Source organism: Camellia sinensis, chromosome 9 (assembly GCF_055761805.1).
Source record: "Camellia sinensis isolate YWXY chromosome 9, ASM5576180v1, whole genome shotgun sequence".
In the NCBI taxonomy this organism is placed as follows: domain Eukaryota; kingdom Viridiplantae; phylum Streptophyta; class Magnoliopsida; order Ericales; family Theaceae; genus Camellia; species Camellia sinensis.
Window position 1 is genome coordinate 190461322 of NC_138969.1, and position 13083 is coordinate 190474404.

General features: G+C 44.1%; 1 protein-coding gene across 1 annotated transcript; it reads right to left on the reverse strand.

The window, feature by feature from the left end:
- Nucleotides 1-10165: 10165 nt before the first annotated feature.
- LOC114315647 (uncharacterized) lies at nt 10166-11098 on the reverse strand. The gene has a single exon (XM_028262259.2). The coding sequence runs from the start codon at nt 11096-11098 to the stop codon at nt 10166-10168; it is 933 nt and encodes a 310-aa protein (XP_028118060.2).
- Nucleotides 11099-13083: the final 1985 nt, after the last annotated feature.

The following is a 13083-nucleotide window of genomic DNA, read 5'->3' on the forward strand; positions in this document are numbered from 1 at the left end:
TATGGTGTTATACTACCTAGCAAAAAGAAAGTAGAAATCAGAAAACACACAATACCTCAGCTCAGATGTTAACAACACATAGATGTAATCAAAACTGTAAGACTACACTCAACACTGAATTTTGCCTCCAAAAACTAATACCCAACTTGCAACTGATACGCACATTCCTGTACAGTTTCACTGTAAAGCACATACCAATTGAGTGAGAACCAAAACACCCCTATAAGGGGGTAGGGTTACCTTGTCCTAGTTTTGCCAGGAGCTAGGATTCATTATTCAAACAAAGTGGTTTCATGTAATCCTGTATTCGGGTAAGCATCTTGTCCTAGTTTGGAATAGTCTCTACGGCTATGGTACAACGGTAGTCCAAATCTAAGGGTTGTGTTCCCATCGTGGCAAAGCCCGCTACCGGTCAGCCTTTTGGCAAGCTTTTCAGGCAAGCCTCCGGCAAACTGTCCAGGAATAACAGAGGGCAAACACAGTGACTTAGGTGCACCAATGCAAATGCAACGCAAAGAAACATATAAGTGTAAATAAAATTTCATATCATGAATTTTAAGTAAAGTTCTCCAATTTCCCCAGCAGAGTTGTAGACGCTCGACTTTCTTCGCGCGCCCCCCCTTTTGAAGAAGGCGCGAATTTGGTCTTACTACAGTTTGGACTCTTGTCACGGTTCTGAATCTAATCTCACAAAGTGCAGTGTGAGACTGATAAACACCAAAGAGTCTAATCCGGTAAGTCATTTTGCAAAATCAGATTTTAAATCAAATATTGCCAAAACTGGACTGCTTTGCTAGATTACAGAGTCACCACCTAAATATTTTATTTTTGGAAAATTTAGGAAACCCTGACTCGTGCCAAAGGCCACGTGTCCGTCATCATCAAAGTTGCCTTGGCTCGGGAACTTGGGTACGAGAGGGGAAGGTCATAACATGAGCACCCCCCACTCGCCTGATCAAAGATCGGCCTCTACTAACATGATATGTTGTTTGATAAACACATGTGTTCTTATTTCGATTATTAGCTAACTTACTATGTGATGCGCACAACATACAAGTATAGACCCAATCACAAGAATTGGAACAAAACAACTCATGTTTGTTTTTGACAATGGTTTGTAAGTGCTACTCGCAAGTAGGCTAAAGTGCGGATTTGCCACCCTCAAGTGGGCTTTAAAACATGATTTTTCCATTTCGCAAAGTGGGCTTAAAACTCACAATCATCGAGTTGTTCCAATTCAGGAAATCAAGCCTTCACCCACAGGCACTCATGCAGTTAATCAAGTAAGCACATAACCTCATGGCCAGGATGCTATCATGGCAACACTCATACTCATGCAAGTATGCTAAAACGTAAACACTTATAGGGTACTCTAAGCCAAAACAGGAAACTAGTTAGAAATCATGCATATTCCTAACTATACATGATGCGTAATGCAACACATGCAATAATGCAACTAATAGGCTCGGCTATATAAGATGGCATATGAATGCAACGGTTGATAACATGCTTTGAAACACGTATTCAAGCAGGTGTTGAAGTACAATGCAGTTTGAATGATGCGTCGAGCCCGGTGTATGCAAGACAAATGAATGATGCACGCATGTAAGCATAAGGTATGCTAATTGAAAATGCCCTAAAACTAACCATCGAAAGCGGTTAAGTAAAAGGGAGAAAAAAGTGGGGCTGGAAGACATGCACACACGCACACCCTTATTATAACATTGTGCCCTCTCGAAGGAGGGTCCGAATGAATACTAGCTTAGATAATCTAAGCTAAGCTAATCGAACTAATCTAATTAAGCTAATTAGACTAATTATTACACAACAAATTGAATAACTAATAAACTACGTACTAATTATTACAACACTTTAACTAATTAACAAATTAATTAATTAAATTACAGAACCAAGCTGACTAACAAGTAAAGCAGGTAAAATATGTAAGCTAGGTTGCCTCAGCTCTGCCTTGAGGATTGAAGAATGCATGCTCTTTAGAGGCTCTGTTTGCAAGGTGTCTCTCAGAACTTCTGTTGAAACTTACCAAAACAATGTTGGGGAGTGCACCAGTGGCCTATCGGCCATGAGGAGCTGCTGTCGGCCATCTACTGGCCAAGAGTGTTCCTTTGCCGGCCAACAATGAAAGGGTGCCAGTCAACAATGAAGAACTGCTGGCCACTGGTGTGCTGTGACACCAAACTGCAACCCAATGAAGAACACCAATCTTGACTACGCCTCACGCAGAAAGGGGAAAGGCGCACCCGAGACGACAAACAAGATCCCAACGTGTGGCACACATGAAAAGAGAAGTGGTGCGAACCCAGGGACACACCCTAAGGTTCCAAACCAACAAAAGCACATAATAACAATTGAAACACATCCAATTATTATGCAAACAAAACGAAGAACGATATAAGCATTGAGATCCATCCAGATGTATTTAACCAAAGCATCCTAACGCGCCACGTGTGGGAGGGAAAAGGGAGCAGTGCGCACACCGAAGGATGGTATAAACATCAGAGCACTTGCCAATGTTTCTAACCAAAAGGGGGGGTGGTATAAGCATCGAAATTCGTTCCGAATGCTTCTAATTGGAGGGGTGGTATAAACATCGAGTCTGCAACCTAATGCTTCTAACCAAAGTGGTGGTATAAACATCGGGCGTACCCGAGTATTTCTAACCAAGGGAGTATAGACATCGAGCACACGACCCAATGTCTCTAACCAACGAGGTGGTATAAGCGTCGGGTACACACCCCAAACGCTTCTAACCAAAGCAGAGAGGTATAAGCGTCGGGCACACGCCCCAAATGCTTCTAATCGGAGGAGTATAAGCGTCGGGCACACGCCCCAAACGCTTCTAACCAAAGCAGAGAGGTATAGGACAGGAATAATCTTACCCGGAATCCCCTTGAATGAACCGTACATACAATATCGTGCCTGCATAAGAAAGAAACTCTATAGGTATAATGCAATACAATAGGAATGCATGTTCTATGCGAGATTGACAGCATGACACAATGCTAAGGTATGTTTCATACACAACATGTAAGAAATGAAACAGAAGCATGTTCTATGTAAGATAATCCATGATGCATGCTCAATGCAACATAATCAACAATGCATACTCAATGCAACAATTCAAAATGCATGCTCCATGCAACGATGAAAGCATATGCACACTTTATGCAATGACTAAAGCATGTGGGACAAAGACAACTCAAAGGAAAGTCCCGATTTACCTCTCGGAGAATTACAATATGTTAAAAAGGATACACCTTGTGCGGGTTGATGGGTGACGACCCTCACGTACTGCGAACGCTATTTTGAACTTTCGCGGAGGCATTTCGAATCAAACTTTGACCAAAACTTACATTTCTTGGAACCCAAGGACACATATTATGGCCAAAGGGACATAGGAAGCTGGTGGGACCATGCCGGCTACCAAGGGAGGCTGCCGGCCCCCTGCCGGCCAACAATTACACACTGTCGGCCATTGATGGTAGATTTGGGCAGTTTGGTCTTTTCAGCTGTGGCTCTTGAAATACAAGCAAAATCACTTTATTCCCTCACAACCCCTTGCACAAAATTGCTTTCCCTTGCTCTCTAGGTGTGCTTTCTCTCTAGATTCACGAGTTTTACGCATTTCCCAACACCCTAAAAATATTTTCTTCGCAAAGATCCCCTTGTTCTCTTCGATTTGAACTGATCAGAATTTGATTTCGGTGCTTCTTTAGCCATTTCCACCAGTTTAGGTTGATTCCCCTCGAGTTTCTCTCAAGGTTGGCACACTTTTCCCGGGTTTTGATTTTCTTTGGCTTTTCCCTCTCTCCTGGGGTTTAAATTGTTCAATGTTTCACCATTTTCTTCATTTTTCCCCATTTTTGCTCACTTTGTATCTATTTCAGATGGCTGATGATATCCCACATGACGGGGCCTTCCCTGTACTTCCTCCTCCGGTGGAGTTTGCAGCGGACTTTGAGGCCGAACTGGAGGCCGAGCTTGAGCTGTTACCGTCGAGCATATGCCCTTTTGATCTAGCGAGGTATCACCCCGGGATTCACGTTATACCTACTGCAGGAGGTATCAAAGCCTTCATTGACTTTGCTGAGGACATGCTAGACGACCTCTTATTGAGAGAGCCTGCGTCTCACTTGTCGGCCATTGCCGTGGAGGTACGAACTCTGCTTTTCTGCAGTACTACCTTTAACTGTTTGCATTTCTTGTAGTGTTTTAATCTGACTGCATTTCATGCACTGCTTTGATTTAACTGTATATCATACATCACTGTTTCACATTCAGTGTACTTTCATCTGTACCTTTAACTGTACTTTTGACTGCGCTTTTCAACTGTACTTTCAACTATACTTGATTTGATTGCATCTCATGCATTACTACCTTTAACTGTACTTGATTCGAGAGAGCCCGTGTCTCACTTGTTGGCCATTGCAGTGGAGGTACGAACTCCGCTTTTCTGCAGTACTACCTTTAACTGTTTGCATTTCTTGCACTGTTTTAATTTGATTGCATGTCATGCACTGCTTTGATCTAAATGTATCTCATACATCACTGCATCACATTCAGTGTACTTTCATCTGTACCTTTTAACTGTACTTGATTTGATTGCATCTCGTGCATTACTACCTTTAACTGTACTTGATTTGAGAGAGCTTGCGTCTCACTTGTCGGCCATTGCCGTGGAGGTACGAACTCTGCTTTTCTGCAGTACTACCTTTAACTGTTTGCATTTCTTGCACTGTTTTAATCTGATTGCATTCCATGCACTGCTTTGATCTAACTGTATCTCATACATCACTGCTTCACATTCAGTGTACTTTCATCTGTACCTTTAACTGTACTTTTGATTGCACTTTTCAACTGTACTTTTAACTGTACCTTTACACTGTACCTTTTAACTGTACTTGATTTGATTGCATCTCATGCATTACTACAGGATGAATCCCGCTCCTTCAGAGGCTATGGCATGACGACAGCCCGAGACTGGTACGATGAGCTGCCAGTCAGGGTCCACGACATCATCGACAAGACCGGCTTCGGTCTGTTTTGCTCCAGCTTGACACGGGTCATAGCGAGCCGCCCTCTCTTAGGGGCTCTCGTGGAGAGGTGGTGGGATACCACTAACTCTTTCCACTTCTCCACGATAGGGGAGATGATAATGATTCCTTATGACTTTGCCATGATCACGGGCTTAGGCATGGGAGGTGATCCGATCCCTCTCGACCCTGACATGGGGGAGTGAGAGGCTGCATGGATGGCATTGCTCGGAGCACGCCCTCCAATACTTTGGGCAGGCATGGTCAGATATAGCTGGTTCGAGGAGCGGTTCAGAGGAGAGGAGCCCAAGACAGCTGATGAGGCAGAGCAGTATGCGCGGGGCTTCCTCATGTTTCTCTTCGGTACCACCTTGTTTTTGAACAGGTGGAATATCGTAGGTTTGTACTTTCTGAGCGTATTGGTTGTACTCCAGAGGGTCCAGTTCTATGACTGGGGTGGAGCCGGCTTCACCACTTTGTATGGATACACGAGCTCGACCTCTCGGATTAGCGGGACCTTGATCGGCGGCTACTGGTAGGCCTGGGAGGTACACAACTTAGTTCCCCCTTTTCACTTTACATTTTCTACTTATCATTTCTTGCTTTACATTCTCTGTATTTGCATGCTTTCTGCTTTGCATTCGTACTTTCTACTCTGCATTTTCTGTGTTTGCTCATACACTGTACTTAATCACATTTTCTTTGCAGTTGTGGGTGTACGCATACTTCCCAGCTCTTGCTCCAGAGCATGTAGAGGAGACCCTGGTGATAGTCCCGTTCTCTCGGGTATACGACGACCAGCTCTCTCTTAGGACCCAGGAGAACTTCATGTTCTTCTGACAGTACTTCGACACGGTTGCGGTGCACGAGGTAACCCAAAACAAAGCCATATCGCTTTTCAATCAATCTTGATACATCCACCTTAGCCAATTGATGCCGACTAATCATCTGTTCATGCTCTTGTTTTCAGATCACATGGCAGTCGTGGGATGTGATACCCTCGGGACTCAGATTCCGGTGTGAGACAGCTAGGGTCGTTGCCCGCTACCATATTCCCCTCGAGGGCCCGATCTTCCGGGCTTGGTTCTTGAGTGAGCATTTCACACGCCAGACTCTAGGATTGCCTGTTCCGTTCGTACCGGCGGCACCTCCAGTATAGATAAGGGAGACGCATAGACTGTCTGTTGACATGGTGATCCAGTTTATGGTAGGGTTGGAGACGGAGTACTTCCGTGCAGAGGGCGACTACGTGACCTTTATCCAAACTCATTTGATGCCGCCTCTGAACGACGTTCGCGGTGGTGAGGGAGCGAGAGCTCCAGTTGCACGAGAGAGAGGCAGAGGAGCTAGAGCGACCAAGTCTCGTAGGAGGAGAGAGTTTGGGAATAGGAAGAGACAGGGGCTGGGATGGCCAGAGCTGCCTACCTCTGTGACTTATCGGAGACGTTCCGAGGAGACTTGCAAAATCCCCATTGAGCATGCACCAGCTGGTCATGCACTTGTTGGAGTTCGAGGCTCGACCCTAGTATGCACCAAACTTCACATTTTGCATATTTACTTCATTTCAATTATGCTTTATAGAATACTAATCCCTTCAATGCACTTGCAGGAAAGCATAGAGTACATAGGGTAGGCCCTTGAGCTAGTGGCTTCCTTGGCAGAGATGGTACAGACGAGCTTGGATTTGCTTAGCCTCTACAGGATTTCGGTAATTTCTTCAACTTTGCACTTCATATCACACAGTTTGTTTGCTGACACATTACCACTTCAATTGTTCCATACTACATTGATCTGAGACATTGCACTAGAATACCGCATCAATACACTGTTCCCATATACAGCCCACGGGACATATACACTGCAATCATTTACTGTTCCCTGCACATTATCTTTGCATCTAGTATACACCATAACTCTAACATATATTAATAAACTGCCCTTTTCAGATTCCTTTTGAGATGCCAGCCCCATCAAGTGTCCCAGCAGGAGTAGCGGCAGGACCTTCAGTTCCACCTCCAGTAGCAGAGAGGAGAAGGAGGCAGGCTCAGGCACGTAGCTGGGGTAGAGCTAGAGGTATCCACCGCGAGAGTGGCCTTTCGGAGCCCATTCTGGGTGATGATGACTATGAGACGAGCGAGGAGGCTGAGGCGGGAGCCACTATGTGGCCCCATAATTTTTGAAACACTGGCAGGAGTTTATTGGAGCGCAACGGGAATTTTTTTCAAATTGTAAATATGCCCGCCCAAAAAAAATAAAAGGTGGGATTCCAAGTATTATATTATGCAACCCCAGAGCCGACTCTAGTTACAAAGAATTTCCAGAAAAACATGAACACGCCGGGCTCCAAGCGTGGACGATCCAAAACGCAGAGTTCTACACAGTCGACCATCCCCTGTTTGCCAGAACCAATCAAGAAGAGGCATCGCAATCAGAAGAAGAAGGCCCAACGCAGGAAGATATTCCACTTCCAATGCGGCTGTTCGATATTCCATGTGAACGGATGTGTCAAACCACATCCACTGGAGAGAGAAGATGCTGTCAGGGGTCTTCTACGACACTTTGATGAACCCGATGTGGTTCAGAGCTGTACACATGTCCATGCCGGGGAATCAGGGGGTATACAAGATAGAATGCCTATTCAACTACAACCTTCGGAAAGCACTGGGAGTCCGGATGTTCACCGCCACAATGTATACATGGCTGACATATAGTGGTCTCAAAAGCCTATCGGAGAATGTATTTACCCGGCTTATTGCACGTAGGATGACGAAGACATTATCTAACTTTGGAATTATTAGCCCTGTAAATTATTGTCTCGCACTGACCATTGTACTCGACGAGCTTTCGTATTATGTAAAAGATTGGCGGTGGAAAAATATTTATGTACATTTTAACGATTAAATAATAAAATGTTAAGATATATTTAATTAATGTGATTATTGTTTTGGATCATCAACAATAATATAAATGGGCCCAATTACAGTCTCCCAAATGAAGAGGCCCAATTACAGTCTCCCAAATGAAGAAGCCCAATTACAGTCTTCCAAATGAAGAGGCCCATATAATGTGACAAGGCCCATAGTTAGCCAATGTTTTTTAATAGGCCCATCAAAACTATGAAAGAAGTGGACACTAAAATGGGCGTCCAAGTATTACAATATAATACACAACATGACAGAAATACAACACATTTGAACAAATTATTTATTTGGAATAGTAACAATTATACAATTATGATAATTAGGAAATTGTGTCACTATTCCTATGTGTGTCTGCACATCGCTCCATCGTCTGCATGGACGGAGCCATCGCCTGGGTTTCTAATTCGGAAACCGCTTTCAGACCGGTGAATAGAGCATTTTCTTGCTGCTGTAAGGCGTTGATAAGCCGGATTAAATTTTCGGCGTTGTTTTTGCCGATGACCAACAAGGACCAGTGCAGCGGTAAAAGATCCGGCTCGTATTTTAAAATCAACCGCCTAAATTGACCTAAATCTCCGAGATCCATTGCAAAATAATTCAAAATCCCCAATTATTTTCGCTTATATAATTTCTCGCTTGCGCTTGCCACCTTTTAAATTAAAATTCCCGCCTGCGCTTGCCTTTTTAGATCTTTTAATCCTGGTCGTGGATCTGGGAGCATAGCGGAGAAATGTCCCGACAACACAGCACCAAATGCGGAAGGGAGCACCAATCAGGGGACGACACGTGGCGCGGGGGGGGGGGGAGCGTCCCAGTAATATTATAGGGACGCTCCTGGGATCATATATAAGTCACTCACTTACTCCTTTATACCAGTAAAGTTTTTAGAGAGTGACTTGCGTCATCCGAGGGAGTAAGTGGCGGGAATTTTAATTTAAACAGTGGGAAGCGCAAGCGGGAAATTATATAAGTGAAAATAATTGGGGATTTTGAATTATTTTGCGAAGGATCTCGGAGATCTAGGTCAATTTAGGCGGTTGATTTTAAAATACGAGCCAGATCTTTTACTGCTGGACTGGTACTTGTTGGTCATCGGCGAAAACAACGCCGAAAATTTAATCTAGCTCATCAATGCCTTACAGCGGCAAGAAGATGCTCTATTCGCCGGTCTGAAAGCGGTTTCCGAATTAGAAAACCAGGCGATGGCTCCATCCATGCAGACGATGGAGCGATGTGTAGACACACATAGGAATAATGACACAATTTCCTAATTATCATAATTGTATAATTGTTACTATTCCAAATAAATAATTTGTTCAAATGTGTTGTATTTCTGTCATGTTGTGTATTATATTGTAATACTTGGACGCCCATTTTAGTGTCCACTTCTTTCATAGTTTTGATGGGCCTATTAAAAAACATTGGCTAACTATGGGCCTTGTCACATTATATGGGCCTCTTCATTTGGAAGACTGTAATTGGGCCTCTTCATTTGGGAGACTGTAATTGGGCCTCTTCATTTGGGAGACTGTAATTGGGCCCATTTATATTATTGTTGATGATCCAAAACAATAATCACATTAATTAAATATATCTTAACATTTTATTATTTAATCGTTACAATATACATAAATATTTTCCCACAGCCAATCTTTTACATAATACGAAAGCTCGTCGAGTACAATGGTCAGTGCGAGACAATAATTTAGAGGGCTAATAATTGCAAAGCTGGATAATGTCTTCGTCATCCTGCGTGCAATAAGCCGGGTAAATACATTCTCTGATAGGCTTTTGAGACCACTGTATGTCAGCCATGTATACATTGTGGCGGTGAACGTCCGGACTCCCAGTGCTTTCTGAAGGTTGTAGTTGAACAGGCATTCTATCTTGTATACCCCCTGATTCCCCGGCATGGACATGTCTACGGCTCTGAACCACATCGGGTTCGTCAAAGTGTCGTAGAAGACCCCTGACAGCATCTTCTCTCTCCAGTGGATGTGGTTCGACACATCCGTTCGCATGGAATATCGAACAGCCGCATTGGAAGTGGAATATCTTCCTGCGTTGGGCCTTCTTCTTCTGATTGCGATGCCTCTTCTTGATTGGTTCTGGCGAACAGGGGATGCTCGACTGTGTAGAACTCTGCGTTTCGGATCGTCCACGCTTGGAGCCCAGCGTGTTCATGTTTTTCTAGAAATGCTTTGTAACTAGAGTCGGCTCTGGGGTTGCATAATATAATACTAGGAATCCTGCCTTTATTTTTTTTGGGCGGGCATATTTACAATTTGAAAAAAATTCCTGTTGCGCTCCAATAAACTCCCGCCAGTGTTTCAAAAATTGTGGGGCCACATCGTCGATTATGTTGTAAAAAGCGTCATCATTGTGGTCCCTCAAATCGATGTGGCCAGAATAATAATTATGCGGCCTCAAAGACCAGGCCCAACATGTTTTCTCAATTCTAGATGAGCCTTCAATTTTAATCCTCTTGGGCCTGTGTGGTCTTTGGGCTTCGTCCCTTATATTTTCTGTAACCCATTGCTGTATGGCTGTTGGAACGATCCATACTGTATCTATAAATTGATGAACATACAGCAATGGTGGAGTAAATGAAATTTTGTCGTAATTGGATGACAACTTGTCGTAATTCAACCATAAACATTTTGGATCGCCATTTCTAACCAATGCCAACGCTTCTTCTTTGCTTCCGGCTGCAAGAGCCTCATGGTATATATTGTCGTTGTTTTCCTGATTAGCGCAGCGGCCCCTCTGACGGAAGTCACCCCATTTTGTGAAATCCCCGTATTTGGAAATGTATTCCAGCACAGCCTGATGATTGTTGGCGCCTTGTATATTTTGATGGAAATGGCGATTAGTGTGATCGTGAGTAACGTCGAAGAACCATTTATCCTGTGTTTGAAAACGATATGGAAATTGGACGAGCGCATGTAGATGTGGTTCACCGTCCTCGTGTAATTCATGCGCAACCCTCACATAATTTGGTGGCCTGTTAGTGAACAACTCTCTTATTTTCTCTAAAAACCTCTCTTTAGGTAAAGAACATCTGGGATATGTGAGGAAGATGTTCTTATTTTGAACTCTAAAGCGGCGTCGCATTGAGGCCATAAGTCACTCACTCACAATGACGTCACTTACTCTCTCGAATGATGCAAGTCACTCTCTAAAAACTTTACTAGTATAAGGGAGTAAGTGAGTGACTTATATATGATCCCAGGAGCATCCCTATAATATTACTGGGACGCTTCCCCCGTGCCACGTGTCGTCCTCTGATTGGTGCTCCCTTCCGCATTTGGTGCCGTGTTATCGGGACATGTCTCTGCTCCGCTCTGTACACCATAAAGGGCAACTACGCGACCTTTATCCAAACTCATTTGATGCAGCCTCTGATCGGCGTTCGCGGTGGTGAGGGAGCAAGAGCTCCAGTTGCACGAGAGAGAGGCAGAGGAGCTAGAGCGACCAGGTCTCGTAGGAGGAGAGATTTTGGGAATAGGCAGAGACAGGGGCTAGGATGGCCAGAGCTGCCTACCTCTGTGACTTATCGGAGACATTCTGAGGAGACTTGCAAAATCCCCATTGAGCCTACACCAACTAGTCATGCACTTGTCGGAGTTCGAGGCTCGATCCCGGTATGCACCAAACTTCACATTTTGCATATTTACTTCATTTCAATTATGCTTTATAGAATACTGATCCCTTCAATGCACTTGCAGGAAACCATAGAGTACATAGGGCAAGCCCTTGAGCTAATGGCTTCCTTGGCAGAGATGGTACATACGGGCTTGGATTTGCTCAGCCTCTACAGAATTCCAGTAATTTCTTTAACTTTGCACTTTATATCACACAGTTTGTTTGCTGACACATTAGCACTTTAATTGTTCCATACTACACTGATCTGAGACATTGTACTAGAATACCGCATCGATACACTGTTCCCATATACAGCTCACAGCACATATACACTGCAATCATTTACTATTTCCTGCACATTATCTTTGTATCTTGTATACACCACAACTCTAACACATCTTAACAAACTGCCCTTTTCAGATTCTTTTCGAGATGCCAGCCCCATCAAGTGCCCTAGCAGGAGTTGCGGCAGGACCTTCAGTTCCTCCCCCAGTAGCAGAGAGGAGAAGGAGGTAGGCTCAGGCGCGTAGCTGGGTTAGAGCTAGAGTCATCCACTGCGAGAGTGGCCCTTCGGAGCCCATTCTGGGTGATGATGACGACGAGACGAGCGAGGAGGCTGAGGCGGCGAGTCCAAAGTCTGAGTCATCTAATGGGGGAGACGACGACGCCGTTAGTGAGGCTGGAGAGACTGAGGAGGTTCTGGTTCAGGCTCTGATCCGGCTTTGGACAGCGGTGCTGATGGCGACAGTGCTCTAGAGTTTGCTCCGCCGAGGAAGAGGGCGAAGAGGGCCTCCTCGAGTTTGAGATAGTTGGCACCGATTCAGATGTTCTTTTGCTTTGTCTTTTTTTTTTTTTTTTTTTTTTTGCTAGTAGTGTTAGGACATTGTACAGCCTTTGGTAGTTTTATTTTCTTTAAAACTTTGTACTCTTTTGCAAAAAGAAACCATGATCGGAATGAAAACTCAGTTTTGGTTTAAAAAGTGTTGCGTCTAAGCATTACATAACATCGCACAGCGTGAAAAACGAGATTGATCTTTGTTTGAAAACTGCACATGCAAATGCATTGCTCTAAATCAGGTAGTGAACCAACTAATAACTGAAAGAACAAAACAACTCGACAAACATCAAAAATACAACTCGATAAGCAAATCGTAACAACTTGATAAGCAAAGTGCAAACAAGTCGATAAGCAACTTGCAATAACTCGATAAACAACAGGCGCACAACTTACTAAACAAGGCTAGATGGTTACAACTCAAACAGACATGCTTAAGCCTGAAAAGAACCAAAACTAGACCCCAAAGGGTGCCAATAACAGAATAAAACTGCTGGAAACCCCTGAATCTTCACACAAGAGATCAGTGAGCCTGAAAGGGAGGATGTCGGCCATTACGTTCCTTTGCTGGCCATCAATGGGCCACTACCGGCCTTTGATGAGCCACTGTCGGCCATCTATGAGCCAT